The sequence below is a fragment of the Drosophila sulfurigaster genome, chromosome 3 (assembly GCF_023558435.1).
Source record: "Drosophila sulfurigaster albostrigata strain 15112-1811.04 chromosome 3, ASM2355843v2, whole genome shotgun sequence".
NCBI lineage: Eukaryota > Metazoa > Arthropoda > Insecta > Diptera > Drosophilidae > Drosophila > Drosophila sulfurigaster.
Window position 1 is genome coordinate 8,451,811 of NC_084883.1, and position 26,702 is coordinate 8,478,512.

General features: G+C 37.5%; 5 protein-coding genes and 1 long non-coding RNA gene across 6 annotated transcripts; 2 read left to right on the plus strand and 4 right to left on the minus strand.

Annotated features, from left to right (window-relative positions):
- Positions 1-3,049: 3,049 nt before the first annotated feature.
- On the plus strand, positions 3,050-7,477 carry LOC133844580 (transmembrane protease serine 9). Its single transcript, XM_062278642.1, has 3 exons — positions 3,050-3,307; positions 4,523-5,294; positions 6,355-7,477. Exons 1-3 carry the CDS (start codon positions 3,065-3,067, stop codon positions 7,014-7,016), a joined length of 1,677 nt encoding a protein of 558 aa, XP_062134626.1. The 5' UTR covers positions 3,050-3,064; the 3' UTR covers positions 7,017-7,477.
- Positions 7,478-12,345: 4,868 nt separating this feature from the next.
- On the minus strand, positions 12,346-13,006 carry LOC133842353 (uncharacterized). Its single transcript, XM_062275405.1, has one exon. The coding sequence runs from the start codon at positions 12,888-12,890 to the stop codon at positions 12,582-12,584; it is 309 nt and encodes a 102-aa protein (XP_062131389.1). The 5' UTR covers positions 12,891-13,006; the 3' UTR covers positions 12,346-12,581.
- Positions 13,007-13,925: 919 nt separating this feature from the next.
- Positions 13,926-14,915, minus strand: LOC133842351 (uncharacterized). Its single transcript, XM_062275404.1, has one exon. It carries the CDS (start codon positions 14,790-14,792, stop codon positions 14,070-14,072), a length of 723 nt encoding a protein of 240 aa, XP_062131388.1. The 5' UTR covers positions 14,793-14,915; the 3' UTR covers positions 13,926-14,069.
- A 613-nt stretch (positions 14,916-15,528) lies between these two features.
- On the minus strand, positions 15,529-18,670 carry LOC133842350 (venom serine protease). Its single transcript, XM_062275403.1, has 4 exons — positions 18,414-18,670; positions 17,198-17,630; positions 16,967-17,135; positions 15,529-16,246 (listed from the first exon to the last, which is right to left on the minus strand). The coding sequence occupies exons 1-4, from the start codon at positions 18,627-18,629 to the stop codon at positions 15,877-15,879; spliced, it is 1,188 nt and encodes a 395-aa protein (XP_062131387.1). The 5' UTR covers positions 18,630-18,670; the 3' UTR covers positions 15,529-15,876.
- Positions 18,671-19,845: 1,175 nt separating this feature from the next.
- Positions 19,846-21,404, minus strand: LOC133843916 (venom serine protease). Its single transcript, XM_062277682.1, has 5 exons — positions 21,134-21,404; positions 20,748-21,075; positions 20,589-20,687; positions 20,368-20,533; positions 19,846-20,308 (listed from the first exon to the last, which is right to left on the minus strand). Exons 1-5 carry the CDS (start codon positions 21,353-21,355, stop codon positions 19,921-19,923), a joined length of 1,203 nt encoding a protein of 400 aa, XP_062133666.1. The 5' UTR covers positions 21,356-21,404; the 3' UTR covers positions 19,846-19,920.
- A 1,955-nt stretch (positions 21,405-23,359) lies between these two features.
- Positions 23,360-23,775, plus strand: LOC133845255 (uncharacterized). Its single transcript, XR_009894718.1, has 2 exons — positions 23,360-23,504; positions 23,559-23,775. It is a non-coding gene; the product is annotated as an uncharacterized LOC133845255 (long non-coding RNA).
- The last annotated feature ends 2,927 nt before the right edge of the window (positions 23,776-26,702 follow it).

Sequence of the window (26,702 nt, forward strand, 5' to 3'; positions counted from 1 at the left end):
TTGCTTTAGTTGTATCCACTTTGAATTATTTGCTGTTTGTTTTCCGCGCTCGCGCATGTAGCCAACGTGTATAAAAAAAATATACAAAAATAAACAAATAAAGCAGGAGCCAAGTTTTTTTTCGCATTGTTCTTTTGGCCTGGCTTACGTACGGGTCCGGGGTCCGGTATTTGGAATCCTGGATCCGGCGATTCTGGCACTGACTACGATTGCAACTGTGACTACGACTACGACAACGACTACGACTCTCTGGCCACGTTTTGTAGTTATTGTCCAACGTTGACTGTTTACGCCAAATGCGCGCCACGGAGTAGGAAATTAAAAATGGCGAAATAAAGTTAAATTTTTTATGGCTTTCGCAAATAAGTCACACAGGCTGCTGCTGCTGCTGGTAGGACCCAACATATCCCTCTCCCTCTACCCTCCCCCCTTGGCTTGTTAAGCAAGAAAATAATATTAGCATTAAGCGTTTGTCTGCGCGCCTCGTGACAGCCGCGCTTTCAGGCGCCATCCGTCGCTCTGGCTTTTTATTTATTTTACAAAATGGGCGACAAACTTGCCGTCATTTTGTGTTGGCTTTTCATTTTCATTTTAATTTTTTTTTTTTTTTTTTTTTTTTTGGTTTTTTGTAGTCCAAATCACCAACTCCCCATCAGACAACTTGTAGTTTTTATGTGGCATGTGGTGTCCATGTGTGGCGCCGCCAGCAATAGCAGGAACAGTGGCAACAACAAGACCAGCGCTGCAGCGGTGGAAGCAGCTCGAAGAGCATGGAGCACATCCAATTAAGCAGCGTTTGAAAACTCTAAAAAAATGAGCTTGCTAAGGAGGTGGGCAACAACACAACGGGAACGGGTAATGCGAAGGTGCTCTTTTAAAGTCCAACTGCTAGAGTGAAGAGCATTTTTCATTAATCAGCAAAGACTTCAATCAAATAGACTGAATGTCTCATTGTAGCGTTTGAAATTGATATTATGAAGCTTATGTAATCTCGTTTACTGATTGATCTAATTTTTCTTTTAATTACATTAACATAAAATGTGCAAACTCTCAGGTAAGCTCAAACAGATTTTTTTGGACAAGCATAAAAGTATGCAACATTGATTGATAAAATTGTACCATTCGATATTTTTAGTTTCGAAAAGTTGTCACATTTAATTTTATTGTTGCCAACCGCAGAATCTTCTAAAATATATTACAAGTGATTTCTATGTTATAGTTATTGATCTTGCTTATCTCATAATTTAATGTTTTTTTTTTTTTAATTTATTAATCATTTTATTAAAAAATGTGAAGAGATATTTAATATTGTACTTAAACTTAGCGAGCAAAATACAATGAAATTTAAATATAATGAATTTTTAGGGGTAAAATATAATTGCAATGACTTCACAAGTTATTTAATTGTTATTGTTGCTCTTTATTAGGTATAACTCGTTAATCTGTCAAATAGGCAACTTCAATAATAATATAAAAAAAAAGTTTAAGGTTCTGAAGAAGATACAAGACAATTTGGGTATAAAACAAAACATTGTTACTATTGTTATGAAAGTATTTCCAAATGTCACTAGGTAAATAGTTATTAAGCTCCTTAAATAATTTACTTATACTAAACTCAGAATGTATTTAGTACCAGCCAAAAATTACATATTGGTAATTCCAAAACGGAATTTGTCCCTTGCGAGACTCTTTACATTGAAAATAACATAAACTGAAACAATTTTGAAAATAAGAAAAGTTTATTTTTATAGCTCTAGATAAGTACTTTAATTAGAGCTAAGAATGGTTTTGGAATTTTTTTTCTGTTTTGTTTTCTGTTGTGATAATTGCAAAAATTAACCAATTCGTACGCAAAACCAAAAAAAGAACAAAATTATATATTTTTATCGGAAAACAGATCAAGTTCCTAAAATCAATCTTAGCTCGAAATATAGTGCTTATCTAGAGCTTTAAGAATAACATTCACTTATTTTTAAAATTGTTTCAGTTTATGTTATTTTCATTGCAATGCACTGTAAAAAGTCTCGCACGGCACAAATTTCGCCATGGAATTACCCATATCTTGTTTGTGTAATGAAGCAGAAAATAAAATAAATAATGAAGCATCATATTAATACTTTCAATTCAATTTTTTGGCAATAAACAAAAAATAAGTTTTCTTATTCTTTTAAGTTGACTCAAACCCCTTAAGTAAGACTTCCTCAAATGGAATATGACAAGAAGCTTTTGAGTTTTCGGAATAGGCTGAAAAGTCCTGTTCCGGTGTACGGAACGCTTTTTCGTTTGAGCTTTTCTCTTTTCCATCTCTTTTAAACGCTGTACATTAATTGGTTTTTTTTGAAAAAGTTAGAGGGAACTCTTTCGAATTTAGTAGTAGTACAATCAAATTTTATTCGATGTTTCAATGAAAATTCCAAGAATACATTTAAAAAATAGTGTTGGTTAAATGTAACCTGTTGATTGCATTCACCACTTATTACGACGCTTATGTCTTGTTTACTCGCAACATTTCATTGCGGAATAATCCCATTATTATTTGTCGGAAGTAGTTCAGTTAGAGCTGCCTCTTGTAACTTATAGTAGCAGTCCAGTTGACCCTTACCTACCCCAACTGCCTTAAACCGTTCGTGTCAGTGGCACATTTCCGAAACCGGTTTGCACCGCGAGCAAAACAAATAAGGTGAGACACACTTGCACTTTCCTTCAATTAGCTGCTGAGATTAAGAGTATTTATTTCTTTTGCTTTTGCTTTTGCTTTCTGAAGACCCCAATTAATGTGTATTTAAGTCGCGGCGTGGGCGGAACGTGAATTCGAGGTGGGAGTGGCACTCGCAGTGGCTGTGGAAATGAAGGAGCTGAGAAGCTGACAATTATGAAGTAGCTCGCGTGACTGTCAGCTGTCAACGGCAAATCTCGATGAAAGGCGCCTCGTTGTTGTTGTGTTGGCGCTCAGATGTCATGATACAATTTGGCGTTTGCCAACAGGTATTGTGGATTTCTTGAATTCTTAAGTCGCTGTCTCAGCCACATCTCGTTCAGTGTTGCGGCAAATGTTGTTCGGATCATGTGTTGTAAGCACTTCTTCGGGTTGTTTCTGTGGCTTTGCCTACAATTGAGTCGATTCGGTTTTACTCTCGCGCTCTATGAAAAGTGCAATCATCAGTTAAATCTTCAGGCCGGCCAAAAGATTTATGTTAATTCACCTTACTATCCCGGACTTTATCCTGCCGGCAGTTCCTGTCGCTATACGCTCCAAGCGCCCAAGGATCATGTGCTACATTTCAAGTGTGATCTACAACTACAAACGGTGAGAACTGCAGGAGAGAGAGAGAGAGAGAGAGAGACAGTGAGAAGAATCCCGCTCAGTGAAAGTGAATGAAGTAAAGTGAAATATTCATAAGCATTGGATGTTTGAGTGAATCATATAATTTTTTTAAAATATATATTTTTCTGTGTAATAGAATATAGCATGTTAAAACTCTTTCTGTTCTCACTGCCACTAATTCTATATTTTTGTATAAAATGTGATGGTATCAACATACTGCTACATTGAAAATATACCATGGAGTACAAAATATACCAGATTGTAATCCAAAGCAATTAAAATACTACAGCTACATCTGTTTTGCCACATAAAATTATTCTTGTATAACTTCTAGAATGGATATTTTGAGGTTCTTATACAAACTATCCATAGGGTATTTTAACTTTGAGCTGATATATGTAAGAAGTCATCTCCGACCATATAAAGTATATATATTCTTGATAAGCATCAACAGCCGAGACTATATAGCCATGTGCGTCTTGCACTCCGATCATATAAAAACCTATGTAGGACTAAGAGACTGTTAAAGACAGAGCTGCATTTTTTTTTAAAGTACTTGTTATATTTGCACGCAGAGTGAGTTTGTTTACAATTTTTGCCAAGAAAATAGAAATAGAAAAAAATCTAAAATCAAGCGGAATTTTAAAGCTAGAGACGTGAAATTGAAATAAGTGAAAATTTGGTTGCGATCAGATAAAATGTGTAAAAGCTATTTAAGAAATACTTTTTTAGGGCAAGAAACACCTTCTACAAAGGAGTTTTAGATGATTTGGCTGACCAAGTGGTATATTTTGTAGTCTAATATAACTTTCGGTATATTTTAATAGACTCTGTAGCATTTTTGTTGCTTGGAAAAACGTTGTCTGTGTTTGCAAATAAAGAATTGATCAATAAAACATCAGAAAATTTCACAAGTGATCAAAGTTATGCTGTTCTAACATTCGAATCCTTGAAATTTAGACTGTATATTTTTATGTTTTACTTGAAAAAGATAAAAGATTCACTTATTCAAATGTTACATACATTCTTAAACACAAATGGTTCTTATATTCATTTTACATATTTTTTTTTATTAAATTGTAAAAATATGTATTGTATAAATAGTGAATCCGCGCTCAGTGTCATCTAAGCTGTTTGGTTTACCTAAAAGGTGCTTAGCTGTTATTTTCATTGCGGATTTTCCCACTCTTCCCACAGCTTGTGAGGGACACGCGATGCCGCACGGAGATGTTTCACTTCAATGCCGAGGGCGACGAGCTGCTGACGAGCTCCGAATATTTTTGTGGCACTGGCAAATTCGAGCGGCAAAGTTTTCTGAATCGTGCTGTGATTTCCTACATCTCGCAGAGGAAGGAGGCGTCTCCAGCTACTGCTGCTGCTGCTGGGGTCCTGGTGCCAAAGTTAAAGGATAAGCTGCCAGCGCAAATCACAAGTGCCAGCAGCACAATAACGAGTACGACAAGTACGACAACTACACAGGCACCTCCAGTTGAGCAGGTGGAAGTTGGAGAAGAGGATGAGAAGCAAGCCGATTCGGAGGAGCAGGAGGAGGATGATGAGTTTTCAAACGAGGTGCTACACGTGCTGCAGGATGTGGGCGTAAGCGATGCCTTGGCTTACGTCGCTTCGCTGCTCTTCGATGAGTCCAACAATGGTCGTCGAATTGGCAGCACGCCCGCGCCAACTAACTTGGCCCAATTGCTGCGCCAGAAGTCGGTAAAAAGGCGCACTCCAAAGACTTCCGCAAAACGTGCCAAAATTTTATCCATTTATCCACTTGGCACCCAAAGCGGAGGTGGGCGTTTCTCTTGCCTCGTCGAAGCCATTTTACCTCAGTGCAACTGCGGCTGGAGTCTCACTCAGCGCATCGCCAGTCCAACAAATGACGAGGCTTCACTTCACGAGTTTCCCTCCATGGCAGGTGTGCTGACCAAGAAGCTGGGCAGAGTCTTTTGTGGTGCTGCGATCAGTAAGTAATCAAGTAGCAAAAGGGTTATTAAAATACTTTTTGAATTGTTGAAAGGTGTAATGAATTAGCGGTAACAGGAAATCTATATAACAGAAGAAGGCAAAAGAAGCTAGCTCTGATTTCATAAAGTAAGAGTATTGAGTTTGTTGCTTTACTTTCTGTGGGTCTGTGTGAACACCAAGTTCTCATAGACTTGAGGAGCTGAGTACACCAAGATTGCTCACATTTCTCCTTCTGTTTGCACTAGTACATATGTCATTTATTAAAGAAAGAAAGAACTAAGTTTATCTTCATCGTTTTCTTTTGTTTTGTTTTTGTTTCTTTGTTGCTTTTTATTCAGTTGTTTACTATTGATCTGCAGATCGTTGTTGTTCATTTATTAGTGTCTCTCTTGTTGTTTGAAGGTTTTTGTTTACTATTTTCGATCTATTACAATAGAAGAGGAAACCCTCGAAAATCTTAGATTTTATAATAATAATATGTGATATATTGCAAGTCGCATTATGTACAAAAACATAAAATATTATTAGTTCATATTACAAATGCATTGGGTTGTTGAAATTACTTAAGGTCAATTCCTCAATATGTTATAAACATTTTAGCTTCTTATAATATGAAAGTCGAAAGTCACTAATCGACGAATAACTTCAACTGCTGAACAATAACAAAAAGAAGCAAAAAAAAATAAGTTCACTAATCAATTGATTCAGTAAATTTTTTAATGTTTACAGACTTTGAACCAATTTGAACACAGTTTTTGAATTTAGACAACGATAAATGATCTTTTAATTCGAATACAAAAAGGTAATAAACTTGATTGGCATTAGAACAAACAAGTTATACTTGGCAGGTATTAGAACAACAAAATTATGGGACGCAAATCAAACATTTATCATTAAGTTAACATATACAAAAAGTTATACAAGTTTAATGTATTTCTTATATACTAGTATCACAAATAAGTCAATTCATTTGAGTACTTATAAAAATAGTGTCTCACAGTCAATCCCACTTTTATCTTCATCATAAAGCTTTCATTAATATTACTTCCCTTTTGCAGTTCATCATCATTACCTGCTGTCTGCCGCACACTGTTTCCTCAGCGCCGAGACGAGTCAAGCTGCTCTGCTGCGCATCGTGGTTGGGGAGCACGATCTGTCCACCGCCTACGAGACGCTCTTCACTCGCCACTATGATCTAGATGCCTTGATACTACATGAACAGTTCAGTCAATCGAATGGACAACTCCGCAATGATATTGCGTTGCTACGCACTCGGTTGCCCATCTTGTGGAATCGCAGTGTTGGACCCGCTTGTCTGCCTCTGCAACCAGCTGAGAATGGGAAGAAGCTGCCTCTGGTGGGTCAGCAGCTCTTGGCAGCCGGTTGGGGCACAACATCCTATGGCGGACCACAGACTGCGCGACTGCTGAAGACAACGTTGGATGTGATCGGCACCGAGCAGTGTCGCAGTTCGTTGAGCGAGGGTTCGGTGCCGTTGCACAGCTTCTGCACTTACACGCCGGGCAGGGATACGTGTCAGTATGACTCGGGAGGAGCTCTGTATGAGCGGAGTCATGGGCGTCTGATGGCTGTGGGCATTGTTAGCTATGGCTATGCGTGCGCCACTCAACAGCCATCGGTGAATACACGAGTTGCCTCGTTCATCAAGTGGATCAGAGCGAAGACACCTGAGGTGGCGTATTGTGCAAAGCACACGTGAAACGAGGTATCGATTATGTAGCATACTTATCAAGTGTCAAGTGGGTGTCAAGTTTGACGCTTCGCATCGACGCTTCCGCAATTGAAACATCATTCAGTTCCAGTCATCAATGATGCATGGAAATCTTTCGCCTCGCTGGCTCAACGCTTCCCCCAGTTTGCAATTAAGCGCAAATGTCAACTAATTAACCTCAACGCAGCGCTCTTTCTATCTCGGCTTCTGCTTCTGTCAATAACGATACTGACTGTTATTTATCTAAAGGTTTTTTTGGGCTGTGCATTTGCTTGCTCTTTTTGCTGTCTGTGTTGTCTGTTGTCGTCTTCTTTTCAAATAAATAATTAAACGTTTGGCATAACATATGAATCATGCTTTTAGGCTTAAAGGCAATACAAATCGTCGTCGTAGTCTGGCAGTCGCTGTCAATGTGGTGACTGCTATTTTTGCGACGAGTACAGTCCTTTCTTTTTTATTACATCTTTTTTTTAGTCGTTGTTGATTTGCCTAACTGCAATGCACTTTTTCAATAGTCCCCCCTTCTTCTTCTTCTTGTGTGTTATGTATGTCTAGCTAAGCTGCCTTTGCCTGCATTTGGGCGCTGTTGCAGTATTGGCAGCTGCTGTTGCTCTGTGTCTGCGATTGCGATTGCGACTGCGACCTGCGACTGCTTCTTTTTCTTCGTCTATCTGCGTGCATGTGTTTGTGTATTGAGTTTGTGTTTGCTTTGTTTTTGTTTTTATTTCGTGGTACATGCCCCATACTCTCTGTAGCTTTTACCTTCCTTGTTCGCCTCTGCTCGCTGCTCGGTTCTGTTGTTCAATTTACGTAAAACGCGAGCAACGTCAACTGCAGTCGCTAGGCATCAAGTGCTGCTGCAGCCCGCCCTACACACTCGCCTCGTTACTGTGGGCATGGCACTAGGCATAGAAATCGCTGGCATGGATTGTGGCACTAATTGAAAAGCAGCAGCCACTAACCGACGAAGCAACAACAGCAGCTACACCACCAACAACAGCAACAGCAACAGCACCAGCACCAGCATCAGCAATCGTAGTGTCAGTTTGCTGTCAGTTTGCTCTAGGGAAATGCAGTTTTTTACAAGCTACAGTGAACACTATTCAAGCCAAACAAATGCATTTCAATTTCAACACTTATGCATTGCTTCAGATTATGTTTAAATCTCGAACTGCTGAGGAATAGAAGTATTCAGTATTCCAGATTAACTTAAGATGTCTGCATTCAACATTTTTATTAAATACTGCATTAATAACTAATATATTTAGAAAATTATGAGTTTTATTAAGAAAGCATGTTTTCATCTTATCTTAATTACATTCAAATAACATACCTTTAACATATCTAAAACATACATTTAACAAAAGCTTAAATACTGTATTAATACATAATATTTTAAGTAAATTATGAGTTCAATTAAGGAAACGTGCTTTTCTCTTATTTTAATTATATTACAATTAAGATAAGATCAGAATGAATAAATAAAATAAAAATAAATTGTAGTATTTAATAAAGAAACAAACAATTCATATCTATACACATGTATGATATGTTTATTTTTTAATATAGGAATATTTCACAATAGTAGTAATAGTACAGTTTGATAAATTTAAATTATACTGCTATTTATCTCTTGCTGACGACTGATTTTATTACGACTGACGACTGACGATTTCTTCTGCTACTGTTTTACTTTTGACAACTTCTGTTCAAATTCTTACAACAGCCTTTTTACTTTTTACGACTGATGATCTACTACTGACGACTAAATATGCATATACCGATACCTATAGGATCTATCGACTAGCCTCAACCGATGTAATTTATACATATAACAAATCAAAAGCTCTTCTCAAAATAACAAATATGTTCGCCAAAACAATGTGTCTGTGATTCTCCAATTGTATGAATTATACTTCGTATTGTTGCTGATTCCACAGCATAGTTCAGATCTAACCCCAAGAAACTGCGGGCTATTCGCTGACTTAAAAAAAGTCCCCTTGATAAACTTTCAGCTGAAAAGGAAGATTAAATTGCTGAAATTGAGGTTTTTAAGACATAAGAAAAATTAATTTACAACATGCTCTTTAAAATTAAAGAATTTTTAGATTGCTGATAGAGCGCTTTGAAAATAATTTTATTGATGAGTGAATCATTTTTTATTTCATTATATTAAATCAAGTATTTAAGACTACATTTAATAGAGAGTACTGGCTCCTGGGGCTTTCGACTAAAAAAGGAAATCATATTTAAATGAATAACAAGTAAGAGAGCTAAAGTCGAATGTGCTCGACCCGTTACCCATTTTGAATAAAATCAAAACTTTGCGGTATTAAGATAACAAATTAATATACCACAAAAATACAAAAAATATGCCTAAGGATATTTTTGGTAGAATAAGTGTTTTTTACTTGCCCAATCGACTTATTGATTGTGCTATATGGATTTCCTCCTTTATTTTGTCTTTATAATTTTCCTAAGTTATGTTTCTGACTTGCTAATTCAATTGAATGAAATGCAAGCACATAGTCTTTTGAAAACTAAATGAAGATAATGAAAATAATAATGATAATTTTGTTATTTTTATTAGTGCGCTTTTCTATCATAGGATCTATTCACTGTACGAAGAAAACGCATCCGACTGTTGCTGCTGTGCTGCTGCTTTTGCATTTATTCTCGCCCTCAACCCCTCATCTCGTGCTCTCACGCTCATGCTGGCATTTTCAAATTTCCTTTGCATACTTTTGTGCTGCATTTGATTACAAAATGGCGTCGATGATGGGGGCGCGTCTCTGTGACTGCAATTGCCACTACGACCGCGGCGGACGGTGCTGTCGTAATATGCGCCTAAACATTGCCATTTAGTTTTCGTTTTGTAGCTTCGTCGCCGCTCCAAAAAGTATGCAATGCGAAACGCAATGGGAATAACAAGGATGGGTGTACGATGTGGGGGAGAGAGCGGGGGCGTGGGCAGCGACGTCCAACGCTTGGACTTTGACTATTCATTAGCGTGTGTGCCAAACTCTAACAAGCTCAAAAAGCAATTTGCAAGAGGCAGCTAAAAATTGGCAAAAATATCGACATGATGGCTCATGGAATTGACGTTTTGGCTCGTTGGTTATGAAAGGGGGGGCAACGCGGGGCGGGTCTTTGGCGCCCGTTACATAAAACCAGGCGTTGCACAAAAGCCGCCAAATCGGTGGGCACAAAACCCGCCATCAAAATACAAAATGGCTGCCATATACATAAGTAGAAAATGCAAATGAAAGAGTCGCTGCAAATCTCGTTCACCTCAATTTCAACAATTATTTCATCACTCGATGGAAAATAAAATCGGTACTATATATCTTGCTCTCAATTTTATTCAAAAATCGTATCTATATTTCTGGTGAAATTGGCGAGACTTTCTTTGCACATATGCAGATGCGAAATATTTTACTTTCATATTGACTTGTCGGTTACCATTTGTCAGAAATTAGCGTTGACTAGTTGTCCAGATACAATTCGTCAATTCAATTCCATTACACAAATAAAAGCTCGAAAAGCCACATATACAATCAGTCATAATAATCCTTATTTGTAGTTAATATTTGAATAAATATTTGAGTATTTTACATCACTTCGATCTAAAACAGTTTTCATTTTTATCCAAATATTAACACCAAATCAAAACATTTAAAATTTAAAATTTAGATGGCAAAATCTCCGAAGATCATTCTTCGCCTGAATTGTGACCAACGAACGTGTTCGCTTTGTATTTTGTTCTCCGGAATAAAGAAATATCTCGACCCCAAGTCCTTCAGTTTGTTTTGTTCGATAATCAAATCCATGTCCAGTCTACGAACATACGTGTAGTTATTTTGCAGCCTAGCAAAGCTGTTTCTTTTTGGCACTGGTTGCAAATAACGTTGGGTGAAATATGGTTCAGGTATCATTGCTCGGATCTCTTGTAAGCGTCGCTCGGACAAGGCTGAGGTTGCAAAGCCTTTAAATGTCTCAAAGCCTCTGCGAATTAAAGAACACGATTTGAACATTTTTGACAACTTGCGGACGAGAGGCCAATCAAAATTTTGTAATTTTGTACACTCAGAAAACGCTTTTATAGTACCCAAAACTAAGTCATTGAATTTGAAACATTGGAAACGAAATTACACAAATTAAGACATTTACATTTTTCTTCATGACTACTTGAAAATTAGAATTTTAATCTGCCTAGAGGAACAAATATTAATCGTTATATTGAGTTATATCGTTATATTCATAAAATAATATAACTGAATAGCTAAATAACTATAACTAAAATATAATTAAATTTGTTTTTAAGAAATTACTACTGAATTTTGTATATTGTTAATATATTTTTCGTTTATTGCAGAATCAATTTTATAATTTGAAAATTAAATTTTATAATGACATTATTGCTTAGAATGATTAATACAAATATAATGGTTAATAACAAAATAAAAAAACCAACAGCAAAGTTCAATTGAATCATCGCTGGCTTAACATTTTGAGCTAGTTCTGGGCGAAAATTTCGTGTCAATGTCATTATCAGCAATATTCTTATACTTATGTTTACTAAACGTCCAAGAGTGTATTTTTCGATGTTTAAAATGTCTGATTTAAGTGACTACAGAAGAGTCATACATATTTTTTTGTGGAATGAAATTTCGGCTGCTGAACTTTATTGCGGAAGACTTATGGTGATGACACATGTCACAGAAAAATGTTTTTAAGTGGTCTAAAGACTTCAAAGAGGGTCGGGAGCTTTTTAATGACATGGATCGCTCCTGACGGCCATTGACGTCAACAGATGTAAAACACGTCAATGGAATTAAGGAATTAGTGCTCAAAAATCATTGGTTGACTGTTAGCGGCGTTACAGATATGATTGGAATATCAGAAGGCTCTGTGAAAACCATTTTAAAAGACACTTTTGGCCTACTAAAAGTCAAATATTATTTTATACCTAAAACGCTCAGGTTCTGCACTTATTCTTCGTCATCCGTCTGGCAAAAGCTCGAAGCATATAATTCCGTATTCTCTAGATTTATTTAATCAGGATATTTCCAAAAACTAACCATTCCGAGGAATGCGTTTCGAGTCGATTTAGTAGATAAAAGCTGAATCGAAGAATGCGCTGATGGCTGAATCGGAAGGACACTCTTTGGCATATTTTGAGGATTTGAAAAAACGTTGGCAAAATTATCGAAAGGGGATTACTTTGAATGCGATGAAATTAAAGTAGATTTTATTTTACTTGTTGCCCCCAATTATCGCTTAATAACGGCTGCAATTATGTGGATATCAAAGTCAGTTCTATTTTAATTTTTAAAGAAAGATTTTATTTCTGGACTCTGTAAATAATTTACTTATATCTAAACATTGAGATCTCTGGACACTTGTATTACACGCTGATAGCTGTGGCTGACTGCTTACACAAATACCTGTAATTTTAATTGAGATTCCTCTGAATGGATATTTCATTTCAGTACACGACTCCACAGATAGCATAATGAATATATAATCCTTGAGTATAGTCGAAAATAGTGGCTATATGTCGTAGGTGCCATATACCATCCGTCGACGGAAATCGATCCAGCGATATCGGGGATTACGATGGAACATTGTTGGTTCCGTGAAGCCATTGCGTAGATGATGCTTTATATAGTTCTCCACATAACTACGAGGTGCATGATGGTATTCAGGATTGGGTTCCGAATGTTTCTGTGCTAAGCCTCTGGTAATTTTCGCAATCTGTTCAGTTTTCGAATTATCCCGACGATGTAGTTGACGCCTGGCGTTGTATATGTTTCTATTGCATAAGTGAACATCAAAATGTGTTAATCGGCACGAAAACATAATAACGATAAAGCTAATGACTTAATATTATAAATTTCGATTTGCTTAGATACATAGCTTTTTAAAATTATACTTTAATATTGTTGTTTGTAGGTTAGTTAATGTTTCAACTCAGAGTGTAAGTTCATAGATGACTTTGACTTGATCTTGATTTAATCTCAGATGCACCACTAAATTTATCTACTCAATATATTTCTTTTTTTTTGTTAATCTCAGAAGAACTCTTGTCCGGTTCTTGTGCTACTTAACACGCAAGTTTGCTCTTCAGAAACTAGCGCCATACTTTATAATATTTGCACGTTCCTTTGTGTGTATAAAAGAGATACGGAAAAACAACATGGAAAGCAAAAAAACAAAAAAAAAAAGGGAAAAAATTGGCTAAAGAAAGGGTCCGAATACAAATAAGAGTGCACTCAAGTAATACGCTTCATAATTTTTATTGTCAAGTCTTTTGGGGGTTTGGGCTCTTGGCGTCGCGTCGTTTGTTGGCCCACTCAACAACAAAAGCTGCAAAGCGCTTGCCACACTGAACAACAAAACGACAAAAAAAAAGGTGGAATGGAAAAAGGCAGAAAATGAAGTGCAGGCGGCACAGTACAAGAGATTGCAACAAAGCACAACAGCATTTTTTACAAAGCAGCATAAATTTTATAATATAGAAAAAAAAAGAATCAATGTGGAAAAAACGAGAGAAAAGGATTACGAGGGTGCTAGGACAGAGGACAGACCACTTCTTATGCAAAGCACTGGCCCACTGCAGGCAGCTGTCCTGCTGACTTCTCCTCCTCTCTACTCCACTCTCCTCTCCTCTCCTTGGCCAATGCTTGCAATTAACTTGCCCTGTGAAACACTCGTTTGTTAAGTTGTTGCCATTTCTAGTGTTTTGCGCGAGTTCATTTTGATGTACTTTCACATTTTTTTATTACGGCAATATCTAAAAAATCTGCAATTGTATTTTACAATTGCTGTAATTAGGCGCAGCCTACACTTTGACTTTGATGTGCACAGCATTAAATTGGGCTAAGTAATCCGAAGTTGGAAAAGAAATTTTTAATTGAATCAATTAGCGAAACATGCAAATCCATGAATGTACTTAAAACATAATTCAAGTATAAATTAACGACCAAAAAGGCTTGGATGAAAGGCCGCTATACAAAAATTGTGTAATCCAAAAATGGATTAATAATAGCTCGATCCACCAAAGACCAATCGATGGCGAAATTCGGCCCAGCAATTGCGATGTGATTTGTACGTTTGATATGGAGCAATCACCTTCCGCGACAGCTTGGAGCCAGGCGTAAAGCTTTGTTTTGAGACACGTCTTAGTAGTTCAGCATCGTCCTCCCGTTGCTTCTCCTGATCATCCTCATTGGTCTCCGGGATGCCGAAGAGCGTTTCACGCACGGATCGCACATCCATGAAATCACCGTCATCCTTCTCTTCCTTCTTTTTGCGCTTCTCGGATTGAGGCTTCTTCATGCTCGCCTCCTTGGGAAGCGAATTCGCAACCTCGGCGCGATTGTGGACATGTTTAGTCATAGCAACAGGTCCTCGCTTCTTCACCGCATCACCGCGCAGCATCGCAACGCGTTTGGCCGACGCATTTTTGGCAGTCAGAATGTTGTTGCGTCGCGGCGTTGCGCCTCTTCTGGCCATCGACATGCTGTGGTTGATGGCGCTGCCAAACTTCCTCACATTGTCCCAGCTCCGGTTCTGTCGCATCAGCTGGATGGCAGCATAGGTTTCCTCTCGCTGTGGCCACACACGACGATTGTTCAATTTGTGATGCAAGGCAATCGAATCATAATTCTTGGCGACGACGCATCTGCCACTGAAGTATCGGGGAGAGGTGTAGATCGATTGTGCCAAACGCTGCACAGCTGAGAAATTCTTGCCTGGCATTATAACTAATTTTTTACAAACAATTTTATTGTGTCAAGCAATACTTTGAAACAAGTTATTCTTTTTTTTTAAAAACATCAAAAATTTTGGTCTGTGATCTGTGGAAAGTTGAATGAAACTGAGACTCAACTGAGACTATTTCTTAAATGACACCAAACGCAATGGATGCCATACTCAAAACTCAAATGTCAAAGGGAGATCTTCAAAATATATAAATATATCTGTTTATTTATTTATTGAAATTTATTTGCGTATTTATTGTTGGTGAAATTCAATTAAAAATCTACTTGAGCTGCATATCAAACAATGGCAATGTGTAGAGTGAAAAACTCATACCTCTCACCACTTAGAAATTTATTAATTTTACAACAGACAAGCAGACTCTTTTGGCCATTGGGGAGTAGGAGAAGAATTGTGGCCTTGAAGGCCTATGCAAAATTTAACGCAATTTTAAGATAACAAAGAGATGACGACAACACGAGCGTAGCCAAGAAATTGAGTTAGCACTCAATTACAACAACAATTATGAGTTGCATTTTGCAAGAAAATGCAAATACAAATACAATAAAAAGAAAATGTGGGAAGCATACCAATTAATACTCTATTTTTTGTGGTTTAAACAATATTAGAAAATATATTGAGAGCAGTTTTCATTTTAAATAATATTATAACATACATATATTATAAATATATAATTATATAATTAAAATATATAAATATATATTTTAACATTTGTATTAGGTTATTCTTTAACTCCTAAAAGAACTGTAGCTAATCAATTGAGTTAGTGTAGCAAATGCCTTCAGATTTGATTGCAGTGCGTGCAAACTATGCACAGAGGCTAAGGATTGGGGCTGCGTTGCGTCTTGTTTAAATGTAGGCAAAACATGTCACTGCTTTTTAATTTAAATGCAAATTAAGGCTTTTGTCAACACTCGAAGACTGTCAAACTGAAGCAGAAGTAAATTCGAGCACTTCAAGAAGGCAAAAGAAGGTGTTGTTGCCAGAGGGGCAATGTCAAGATAGTTGTATAGAAAATCTTTAAGCTTGCAGCATTTCATCAATTCGTGTACACAGTCCATCCTTAACGCACACACACTGAGTTGCCCACATAGTCGCCTATCCACTTCAGATGCGACGAGATTCGGGTGTTCACCCCGATGCCATATCTTTGGCCACAGGAGCGTCCATAGCTGATCACACCGAGCAGAAACATGCGATTCCGCTGACGCAGTATGACAGGACCTCCTGAATCGTATTGGCAAGAGTCCTGTCCTCGTCCTGTGTGATCATATGTGCACACTTGATTAGCGTCTATACTGATGTTATAACTAGAACTGCAGTCGGAGTTGACAATCGTCATCACATTCGCCTTTTGCAACGTATTCGATTTGCCTGAACCAAAACCTAAAGTTCCCCATCCGGCGATATCCACAACATCGTAGGCTTCGCCGCTAAAAAATAGTAGAAAAATAAATAAAAGATGTTAACGAATATCAAACTAAATCAAATGTTATTAATTGTTAAGTGAAATGCTACAATCGAGTGTGTACGACTGGAATATACTAACTGCCTATTTTGATAAAAGTAATGCAGTAAGAAGGCGTGTTCATATACCGAAATACCGAAAAAAACTAAAGTATACCAAAAGTTATATTTAACATTGCGATACACCTGTACGTAGAAAACTTTTCGAAGTAATTAAGATCCGACAAGTCCAAGTTTCCATGCTTGCACAAATTTAGAATAGAATATGTGTATCGGGTACAAAAATTAATATTAACATTAAAGGAATTTTTCGCATAATGTTATGTAGAGAAAATAAAACTGCTTAAAAACCTATTCTAAAATAAAAAGGGAGAAAAAAAGAGGCCATTAAATATTTGATGTCCAAAATATTAATTACAAATGCTTGTTACTAAGATAACGGTACTATCTATAATATATCTCACTTCGTGATCTTAATAAGTTTCATGTATATGTTATTCTTTTTATTAGTGTTTAGACTGTCAAACAAGGAAACTATTCTGCTAAGCAACATTTGTTATACATTTTAAGCGTTAAGTGAACATGATGTAAAGCGAATACAAATAATGAAGTGCAGTCTTAGCACTTAATAATTTCTCCAAATTCGATGCCTGGATTCCGAAAGACTTTGAAATATTTTAACTTACCCCTGAGTTTGTCTGAAGGGCAGACAAATTGGAGCAACACCGCGTGACCAAACAAAGCGTCTCACAGTCTGGAGCAGAGCAATGTCGTTGGTATTCCGAGTGCTGCTGTAATTCGGATGCCTGATAATGCTTTGTATGGCATATTGCGAGGCAAACATTGATTCACCAGCTGTGAAAAATGCATGATAAACAAAAGAAAGGAAGACAGAGATGAAATGTACTATAACTCACATAGACTGAGATCGTGGACACCAACTATGGCCACAATGCGACTCGCAACGGGCTGACGATCTGTGCAATGTGCTGCTGTGACAATGAAGCGATCACTGATGATGCTGCCACCACAAAATATGGGAAGATTTGAGCTGATATCTCGCAGTCCCACCATTGAGGGAAACTCATGCTTGATCGCCTCCTTGCCGTTGGTAATACGCGTTGTCAGAGACCAGCCACAGTCGCAGGGCACACGAACTGCAATCGCCTGGCAGCTCAGTCTGGCTTGCTGCTGAGACGCAAAGTTAGTGGAATGATAGCCGATGGCCATGGTTTGAAAGTGTGAGGCAAGTGTAACTCGTCCTGTACGGCAAAAGCGTTCGCCATCGCGAAATTGGAGGTCACCATCCCGAGATACATAAAGAAAGTTCGACTGACACATATCGGGATACTGCAACGATCAGGTATAAATGTAATAATAAGGATAATACAAATATTAATAATAAATATGTGTATTAGAAATATGCTAGTTGTAGTTATTTATTAAAAAAAAACATATATAGAATATCAAAACAAGTAAGAAAGTTACAGTCGAGTGTGCTCGACTGTGAGATACCTGCTACCCATACTAAAAATATACCAAATGGTATATTTGGTGTATAGTACCACAATCAAAATATACCATAGACAGCATAATATACCAGATTGTCAGCCAAAGTAACTTAGTAACTACGTAAATTTTTTATCTGATCGCAACCAAACTTCCAGGAATCACAATTACTATAGATATTATTGTATATTCCAAGACAACGCTTGTTATTCGAGTTTTGTCAATTTGTGGGGGCGGAAGTGGGCGTGGTAAAATCTTGAAATAAACTTGAACTGCGTGAAATCATAATAAATGCTGTCGAAAAAAAAAATTATTGCTCTATCTCGTATAGTCTCTGAGATCCAGTGTTTCATACGAACAGACGGACAGACACACAGACGGACAGACGGACATGGCTAGATCGTCTCGGCTGTTGATGCTGATGAAGAATATATATACTTTATAGGGTCGGAGATGCCTCCTTCTACCTGTTACATACATTTCCTGCCGGCAGAAAGTTATATTATATATTATTCTATCCTATAGGTAGTCGATATATTAAAATACTTGGAACTAAGTTTAGATAAATAAATAAATTGCTGGTAATGTTATTAAATCTGTATTCTAATTACTACGATAACTCACCACTTCAAAGACACAACTCAGATGTATAACATGGGAGGCAGGTGCATGCAGCTGATAGCGACAACTGCTGCCGGCTGGAAATGGTCTCGGATAATTCGAACTTGTTATATTGATTGTTTGACCTGGCTGCAAGCTGTACTGCCAATTGCATTGTTGTGACTTAGCCAGGGCAAAGAAAATTGGCACAGCAAGCAATATCGCACTTAACTTAAACATGCTTGCCGAATATTAATTGGTGGCTGTAATAAAGACAACTGAGTTCTGTAATGCATTTCTCACCTGCTTATATACGAATTTCTCAAGACCATAATAAATATTGTTGTATACTGAATAGATTAAACTTGTTGGTCGATTTTGGAGACATCGTCAGTCTTATTGACGTATTCTGCTTACATAAGAAGACTGCAGCAAATAAAAAAGAATCACAATGTTTTTTATCAGTCTTTAAAAATGGTAAATTATTAAGTGGTTGATTTAAGAATGACTCGCCAAATTTGTTTATTTTTATACCTGCTACCAAAGGTTAAAAGAGTATTTTAAATTTTGTGCAGACACAAAATGTACTATATGCAACAGGCAGATGGAAGCATCTTTGTTCCCAAAACATATTCTGGATCAGCAGCCAAGACGATATTCCCATGACCGTCTGTTAGTCCGTCCGTTTGCATAATCCTGGATTTAAAAAACTAGAAGTGATAAAGGTATAATTCGACAGCACTTTTTATTGTTGTGCTCAGATTAAATTTGTTTAAGATTTTTTCCACGCTTACTTCTGCACATGCAAATTGAAAAAAAATATAAAAGCAAGCGTAATTTTGAAGCTGAAATTGATTTGAATTATACCTACAATTGATTATAACTACAGTTTTTATAATTTTTTGAAAATTTGGCTGGAATCTAATACAAATTGTAGAATCTATTTTGAACTTTACGGTATATTTTAATTGTAGTAATCTATCAATATACAAAATATAACCAACGGTATATTTTACTTTTTTTTTCGGTATTTGATAGTTAGTTGTTTTGGTTGACAATCCAGTATTTTTTAAACTTCTTGGCATATTTTAAGCGCAGTAGTATATCTGTATACCAAATATTCGGCGTGCTTAAGTATATTTTGTATATTTTTTCGTTATATTGTTAGAATAGTAATAATAATACCGCAATGTTTTTATTGAAATTGAGTAGTTGGTATCTCTTAACAAATATTACCGGGCCAATCGGTTATTTGTATCTTTTACTATGTATATAAGCAATGTTTAAAATTATTTGGAAATAAAATAAGACTACGTCCCTATAATCTGTGTATGAAGTTTGCTCCGAATGAGATTTCCCTAAAATGTGTTATTGCTTTACTTTATTGCTTGTACTGGTTTAAATGCTTAATAAATCTAAAAACCAAAAATAAATTAAGTAAAATAAAGTTTAATCATATATAATAATTGGGTAAGTGTTATATTTACACAAAATTTGAAGTACATATTAGTCTTTTGCAATAACTATGTGCTTACATAGATACAATGCAGTTGGAATATCCAATCTTCTGTCGAATCCAGCTAATATATGAGGTCACTCGAGTATTGACGCCCATGGAATAAGCCGCATTACCGCAATTCTTGCCAAAACTGACGATGCCAAGAAGGAATTGCTTGGCGGAACGCTTGATAACCGGACCACCTGAATCAAATTGACAGGAATCGCGACTGTTGCCCGTATAATCGTAAGTGCAGATTTGACCAGAATTAATGGTAGCTACGCCGTTGTAATCTGTTTGACAATCCACATTATTGACAACCATCAGATTGATCTTCTGCAGAGTCGCGGATAGATAACCGCCAAACGAAGTCATGCCATAGCCAATAACATCAACGGTGTCGTAAGAAAACGTGGCAGACCTGTAAGTAAAGTTCAAAATTGAATTTAAATACCAAACCAAGTAGAGGGCTCCACTTACGTGCCCTGGGGTGGCAAACATATGGGACCCACGCCCCTTGTCCATTTTATAGAGGTGGCTGTGGTGAGCACTGCGATATCATTCTCCACAGATGGATTATTCACATACTGCTCGTGTTGCACCATTTGCTGAATGGCATACTGAGCATAGTAGATCGAGCTGCTGGCTGCGAGTTAAAGTGTGAGCTTGAGATAAATATTATTTCCTATATTGGTACTTACGATTTTGTATGCTGTTGGTGCCCACGATGGCCACAATGTTGGTGGCTCGACTAACTTGATTGGTACAGTGAGCAGCAGTCACTAAGTGGCGATGTGAGACTATCGAAATGAGAAGAAGTTTAAGATATGAATGATATTAAGTCTCCTGCTAATAGTCACCAATAGTAGCGCCACAGAAAATGGCCACATTCGAAGTGGTATCCTTGAGGGCTGCCATACTGGGATATTCATTGGCAGCAGCAGCTTGGCCATTGGCAATGCGTGTGGTGGCGGACCAGCCACAATTACAGCTCTGCGGCTTGGCGGAGAGTGAACACCTGAACTTTCCCCCGACGTTGCTGCCCGTTGAGATGTAGGCGAAGACCAGTTCCGTGAATAGAGAATCTCGGGTGAAGGTGCCGGTGCCGCAAAAGTTTTCCGAGGTGCGCATCAAGAGATCGCCTTCAGTGTCCAGCCAGAAGTTATCCGTGCTGCACTGGCCATTATTCTGAGTAAGTATTTGATGTAAAAATGGATTTATCATGGATCATGGAGGTCCAGCTTACCGATGGCAAACTGATCGTGCACTGTACTGTAATGTAATAATCCACGGGTGCAACAAATTTGTATCGACACGAGGTGCCAGGCGGATAGGTTGAGTTATAATACGGAGATTCGACGTAGATCGTGCCATCGACGGTATAGGTGTTATCGCAACCCTCAAAGTAACCCCACGCAGCAGGCAGTACTAAAAGGCTGCCTATGAAAATTAGGCAATGGCTGAGCATTTTGTGTCAAGACCTTTTCGCTTTCGATGCCAGCACTGAACTGGGCGAAATTAAACGCCACCCACTAACTAATATCAACAGCTATGCAATCAAGCAAAACCGAAAGCTAAGCCAACAAACACTTTGCTTTATTGTTGTGCTATTAAAATAAAAAAGACTGACAGCAGTTGATAAAACAGCATTGCGCATACGCCACGTATACGCCCATTGTATCGAGTATCAGTTTCCATTTCAATAATTGGGCCCTGCACTTGTGCTAATATTGGCGGAAAACGTTACCTCACCTCGAAGTGCATTCGTTTTTGAACTTGGCAGATTAACTGGGTCTAAGCATTCACAATAATTACATGACAGTCGCTTGCGAGGTTGTATTAACAGAAATAAGTGGGTGACAAGTGATAAGAGTTGGAAAATTTACATTGTCTGAAATGAAGCAACAAACGAGGGGTGTTTAAAAAATGAATACTTCATTTTCATATAGCTTATGTTGTTTGAAATGTTTAACAAAATATTAGTCAGAATTTATTCTAGCGATTAAAACTAAATGTATTTTCTATTACTTCAATTAATTCTTGTGTTTTACATATCTTTTAAACGCATTTAATTTACATACGCTGTGGGTCATGGAATTTACCATAGACCTAGTTGAAAACTAAAAAGCTTACAGAATTGCGAGCTTCGGGTAATCCGGCAGCCCTCAACGACAGCTGCTAGTTCACGATAAACCCGAAGCCTTAAGCAAATAAACATTTTGCACAATGAGTTCTAATTAAAAGACAAATATTTAAACCAAAAAAAAAGAAAATGCAAAACAGAAGCGTCAACGTACGCGACTGAATATGAGTCTTAATTATTTCGTTTCTTATCAAAGATAAATAATTTTAATCGGCAGATATGAGCAAAAAAATGTAAACAATGCTTAAACTGAAGATTTCAGAAAGACATTTATGGATAGAAATCTAAAAGCTGGGAATTACTATGGCTATAAAAGCAACTGTTTTACTTTTACATAACCAGTTTAAATATTCTTTGCTTGATGTTCTTAATATGTAAATAAATAAAAATGTATTATTATTAATGTCAAACGTATTATGTTTAATGTCAAATATTGACATTTTCATGATGGTCTCTTAATAATTATTCCGATAGTTATTTTATGTATCGTGAATAAGACTGTTTTTTTAGTTTAATGATAAAGATTAGATTAAAAGTTGTGTATCTAGTAAGTAAATTACCAATTCATGGGAAATTATTCTGAAAGCTTACAATAATGAAATTGAAAATTGATTATAATAAATTTGCTATATAATACTGCTTGTTTTAAGTACGATAGTTTAAATTAATCATATTTTTATGTTGCAGGCAGAAGGAGGCATATTCGAACCTAAGAGTATATATATTCTTGATCAGCGTCAACAGCTGAGACGATAAAGTCATGTCCGTCTGTCTGTCTGTATGATGATCTAGATCTCAGAGACTATATGGGATAGAGATATAACGTTTCTCGACAGCACTTGTTAAGTTTGCACGAAAATCAAGTTTGTTTAAAATTACTGCCACGCCCACTAATGCCCCCGCACATTGGCAAAAATCTAATAGCAAGCGTACTTTTGTAGCTAGAGTTGCGATAACTACAATAACAAGTCTAGTATTTATGATTCATGAAAATTTGGTTACGTACAGAGATTTTAGAAGATATTGAAGAAGTTCTTTTACATTGAAAAAATGCCTACTTATACTTATAGTGCTTAGGGTCTTAATGACTTTGGATGACAATATTGTATATTTTCTAATTTTTGGTATATATTTAAAATGCAACATTATGCCAATATACCAAGTAAAGCTTTTGCTATATTTTCGTATTTAGCAGAATATTATTTTGGTATATTTTAAGAATAATACCGCAATGTTTTGCTTGTATTAAAAATCGGTAGTGGGTCGAGTACACTCTTATTAGGCTTTCTTACTTGTCATAATATCGTTTTTCTGTAAAGTGAACTGAAAAGTCAAAATGGACAATTTCTGTGCAGTAGTTTGTTACATTTTACAGCACGTTGAAGATGATAAAAAATGTGTTGTTTATATTTCATTAACTTTTTACTCACATAAATTCACTGTGCTTTATTTGCCTTGCAGAGAGAAAAATATGGTTAAAAATACAAGGAAAATTTATAGTATGCCAGCTGACGTAGACAATTCCCAGATGTCAAGAAATAAATGGAGAGAAAACAGAGAGAAAATGTTAGGATGATCGACACAAAAGTTGATGCGTAGAGTGTTCGATTTACACAGAGATATCGCATAAAGTAAGCCGATAAATTGGTAAAGTGCAGAAGAGAAGTTTGGAAAATCAGGCTGCAAGATTTCTTGTTGCAGCATGTAATTATAATATAATTTTTTTTGTGCCAACACTTTTTAAACTGCCTCGTTGCAGTTTTTGCTTTGGTTTCTATCTTCGCTTTTCCAACTATGTTTGTCTCCATCTCGCTCTAGTTCTCTCTCTATCTCTCTCTTTCTTTTTCTGTTTCTCCATGAGTGCGGTATATAAGGCAGCTATGTCTATATTTTCTATTGCCGTTTTTTGTGCCATCCACTTTGCGTTTTTTATCCGCATTTGCATTTTCCACTAATTTGACTTTTGTATTGTTGTGGTCGACATGCCGCTCAGCCTCCCGAGAGCCTCCCCTCCCCCGCCCTGAACCAGCTTCCCCTAAAAACATTCGCCGTCATGTGCAGCGGCGGTTATGTGTTAGAGTTTTTTTCTCTTCCTTTTGCTTTCCACCAATCAGCTCAACGCATTCTCTGTTTCCTGCCACATTACTCTCTCACTCTCTCGCTTTGTGTGTGCGGTTATGTGTGTGTGAGTGTGTGTGTGGGGGTAGTTGGGTGGTTGGGCTACGCACTTTTTTGACTTTGCTCTGTGGGTGCGTTGTGGGGCAATGCGTTTTCCATGCATTGGTTGGCTGTCGAATTCTGCTGCCTAGGGTTGGGTTTCGTATCTGTGTGCATGCATGTATGTGTATGTGAGAGTGTGTGTGTGTATGTATTTTGGGATGCATTCCCACTGCCTAACATCTGATGTGGTTGTGACTTTGTGGCCATATCATTAATTGCCGCTAGCAGCCGGCACGACATCAAAAAAAAACCCACACAAACTGTGGTAAAAAGCTTTGCAGCATTGCAAAAAATTTTAAATAGTTGGGAAAATTGCATATATTCTGGCTACTTCATTGCGAGGAATAAAATCATGACAGTAAATAGGTCAATAAAAAATAAAATTTTAATTTGAATACACTTTTCCTAAATCTTCCAGTTTCTTTTTAACAAATTTATTATTACTTACATTTTACCTAAATCAAATTACTTAAAAAAAAATACATTTATTTAAGTACTACTTATTACAATAATATAATATTCAAAGATACTGATATCGATTCATATTCTGTCATATTTAATGTAACTACTGCCGAAAATATTCACAATTGCATTACAAAATATTTAGTTATGAAAAACTTATATTGATATTGGCAAATTTCGACTATAAAAATATATTGTAATCGCCCAAAAAATGCATTTACACTGAAAGCTAAAATGTAATTGGAATAACTGTTAGTCTCTATCTATCTATACGGTAGTTTTATCGCCCCAAGCACTATTTGTTCAACTTTGTTCCTGTCTATTTCAGTTACACATCCAACCAGTTTATCACTTTTCGCACAAACACACACATTCACACACACATACACTAACACACGCAAACAGCAAACACATTCAATTTGCTGGACCTTCAATCACAATAAATCCATACAAATTTCCGTTATATATCCAGAACTCAAAGAGGAACGACAGTAATAAAAAACTTTCAAATGCAAACTAAGCAAATTTTAATTAATGAAAAATTGCAATTAAAAAAAGGCAGAGAACTCTTTGCTCTGCTCTCGCTCACGCGAACGTTGTTGGTCTCGCTCTAACCAAGCAAAAGTCCGCAGATGTACACAATTTTTCATTACGTAGAGGCGCAGAAACTACAAAAAGAAAAAGAAAAAGAAAAAAGATTTGAAAAAAAAAATGCAATCAAAATGCTGCCTAGTAAATGCATAAAAAAACAACGCACATACTATATGGTATGTGTTGTGCGAATACATATATTGCATGTGTGTGTGTGTGTGTGTTTGGTGGGTGGGGTGGTCTAACGAAATAGGCGTCATCTAAGCAAGCAGTGCAGCTGCTGCTGCTGATGCTGCTGCTGCCACAGTCGCTGTCGGCGTCGCTCTGCCAGTTTGCCAGCGTTGCCCGATTAACATAAACACGCAAAAACATTAACACCGCCGCAGCCACAAAACGCAGCCAACCAACAGCCAACGGCGCCAGCGTTGACGACGACGACGACGACGACGCAGTTAGAAAACAAGAACAACAACTGCATACGTCATACATAGATAACGTGGCGTATGTGTAATGCGAGAGCAAGATAGCACTGCGATGTAGTTGGGGCTCGCTCTTCCACGCTCATTACACTCATTTCGCATAGTTGTTGTTGTTGTTTTCGCTGTTTGCTCTACTCTGCTCGGCTGTGGTTGTAGATGGGTGCGCATAGGCAATTTTCCACATTTTCACACACAGACGATGCCAGCCAGCAAATGCGAAAAAAGTCGACACGCAGACGCTGACTGCGCTGCCGCGCTGCTGCGCCAGTCGCACCAGTCGGCGGCCGCACCCCCAAACCCAATCACAAAAACGCGTTAATAAGAAAACGTGGCGCAAAAAACTACACACACACACACACACTCACACACGCTCTCACATATTCACACACATACTCAAGCTGCAGTGTCTCCCTTTCTGCTGCCCGCTGCCCCATTCCAAGTGCTCGCAACGACCGTCAGCCAATCACAGAATTTGTTTACGAATTGCCCGGCAAAAGCAACACAAAGAAAATGTTGGCGGCAGCGCAACGTTTTGCCAAATCGCAAAAAAAAAGAGCGTCGCTCATTTTGTGCAATTTTTCCCACACAGCATCAAATGGCCGTCGCATCCCATCGCATCGCGTCGCTCTGCTTGGCTTTGCTTTGCTTACTTGCGCTCTCTCACTCGCCTGTTCTCTCGCACTCTTACACACGCGCTCTCCCACTCTCCCATTCACTGGGGCTCTCTTCATACGACACCGACGACTGTTTGGCACATTTTTTCTTTGCATTTCGTGTTGTTGCCTTACATTACCCACTGTTGCTCATTTGCGCTGCGTAAAAGGTACACGAAAAGCAGCCACGTGCGCTGGCCTCGACAAAAGAGTGCACCAACTAAACGCTCTCTTAGCTGCTGTGCGCTCTTTGCTTAACAGTTGGCG

Bases quoted from the DNA above. Each gene is read 5' to 3' on its own strand.
- LOC133844580 (XM_062278642.1), top strand. From the start codon at position 3,065: ATGTGTTGTAAGCACTTCTTCGGGTTGTTTCTGTGGCTTTGCCTACAA. The intron at 3,308-4,522 runs GTGAGAACTGCA...CTCTTCCCACAG, and splicing joins GTGATCTACAACTACAAACG to CTTGTGAGGGACACGCGATG. The intron at 5,295-6,354 runs GTAAGTAATCAA...TCCCTTTTGCAG, and splicing joins CTTTTGTGGTGCTGCGATCA to TTCATCATCATTACCTGCTG.
- LOC133842353 (XM_062275405.1), bottom strand. From the start codon at position 12,890: ATGTTTTCGTGCCGATTAACACATTTTGATGTTCACTTATGCAATAGA.
- LOC133842351 (XM_062275404.1), bottom strand. From the start codon at position 14,792: ATGCCAGGCAAGAATTTCTCAGCTGTGCAGCGTTTGGCACAATCGATC.
- LOC133842350 (XM_062275403.1), bottom strand. From the start codon at position 18,629: ATGTTTAAGTTAAGTGCGATATTGCTTGCTGTGCCAATTTTCTTTGCC. The intron at 17,631-18,413 runs GTGAGTTATCGT...TGATCGTTGCAG, and splicing joins TGAGTTGTGTCTTTGAAGTG to TATCCCGATATGTGTCAGTC. The intron at 17,136-17,197 runs GTGAGTTATAGT...CATTTTTCACAG, and splicing joins TGTCCACGATCTCAGTCTAT to CTGGTGAATCAATGTTTGCC.
- LOC133843916 (XM_062277682.1), bottom strand. From the start codon at position 21,355: ATGCTCAGCCATTGCCTAATTTTCATAGGCAGCCTTTTAGTACTGCCT. The intron at 21,076-21,133 runs GTAAGCTGGACC...ATACTTACTCAG, and splicing joins GCACGATCAGTTTGCCATCG to AATAATGGCCAGTGCAGCAC. The intron at 20,309-20,367 runs GTAAGTGGAGCC...CTTTACTTACAG, and splicing joins TGTTTGCCACCCCAGGGCAC to GTCTGCCACGTTTTCTTACG.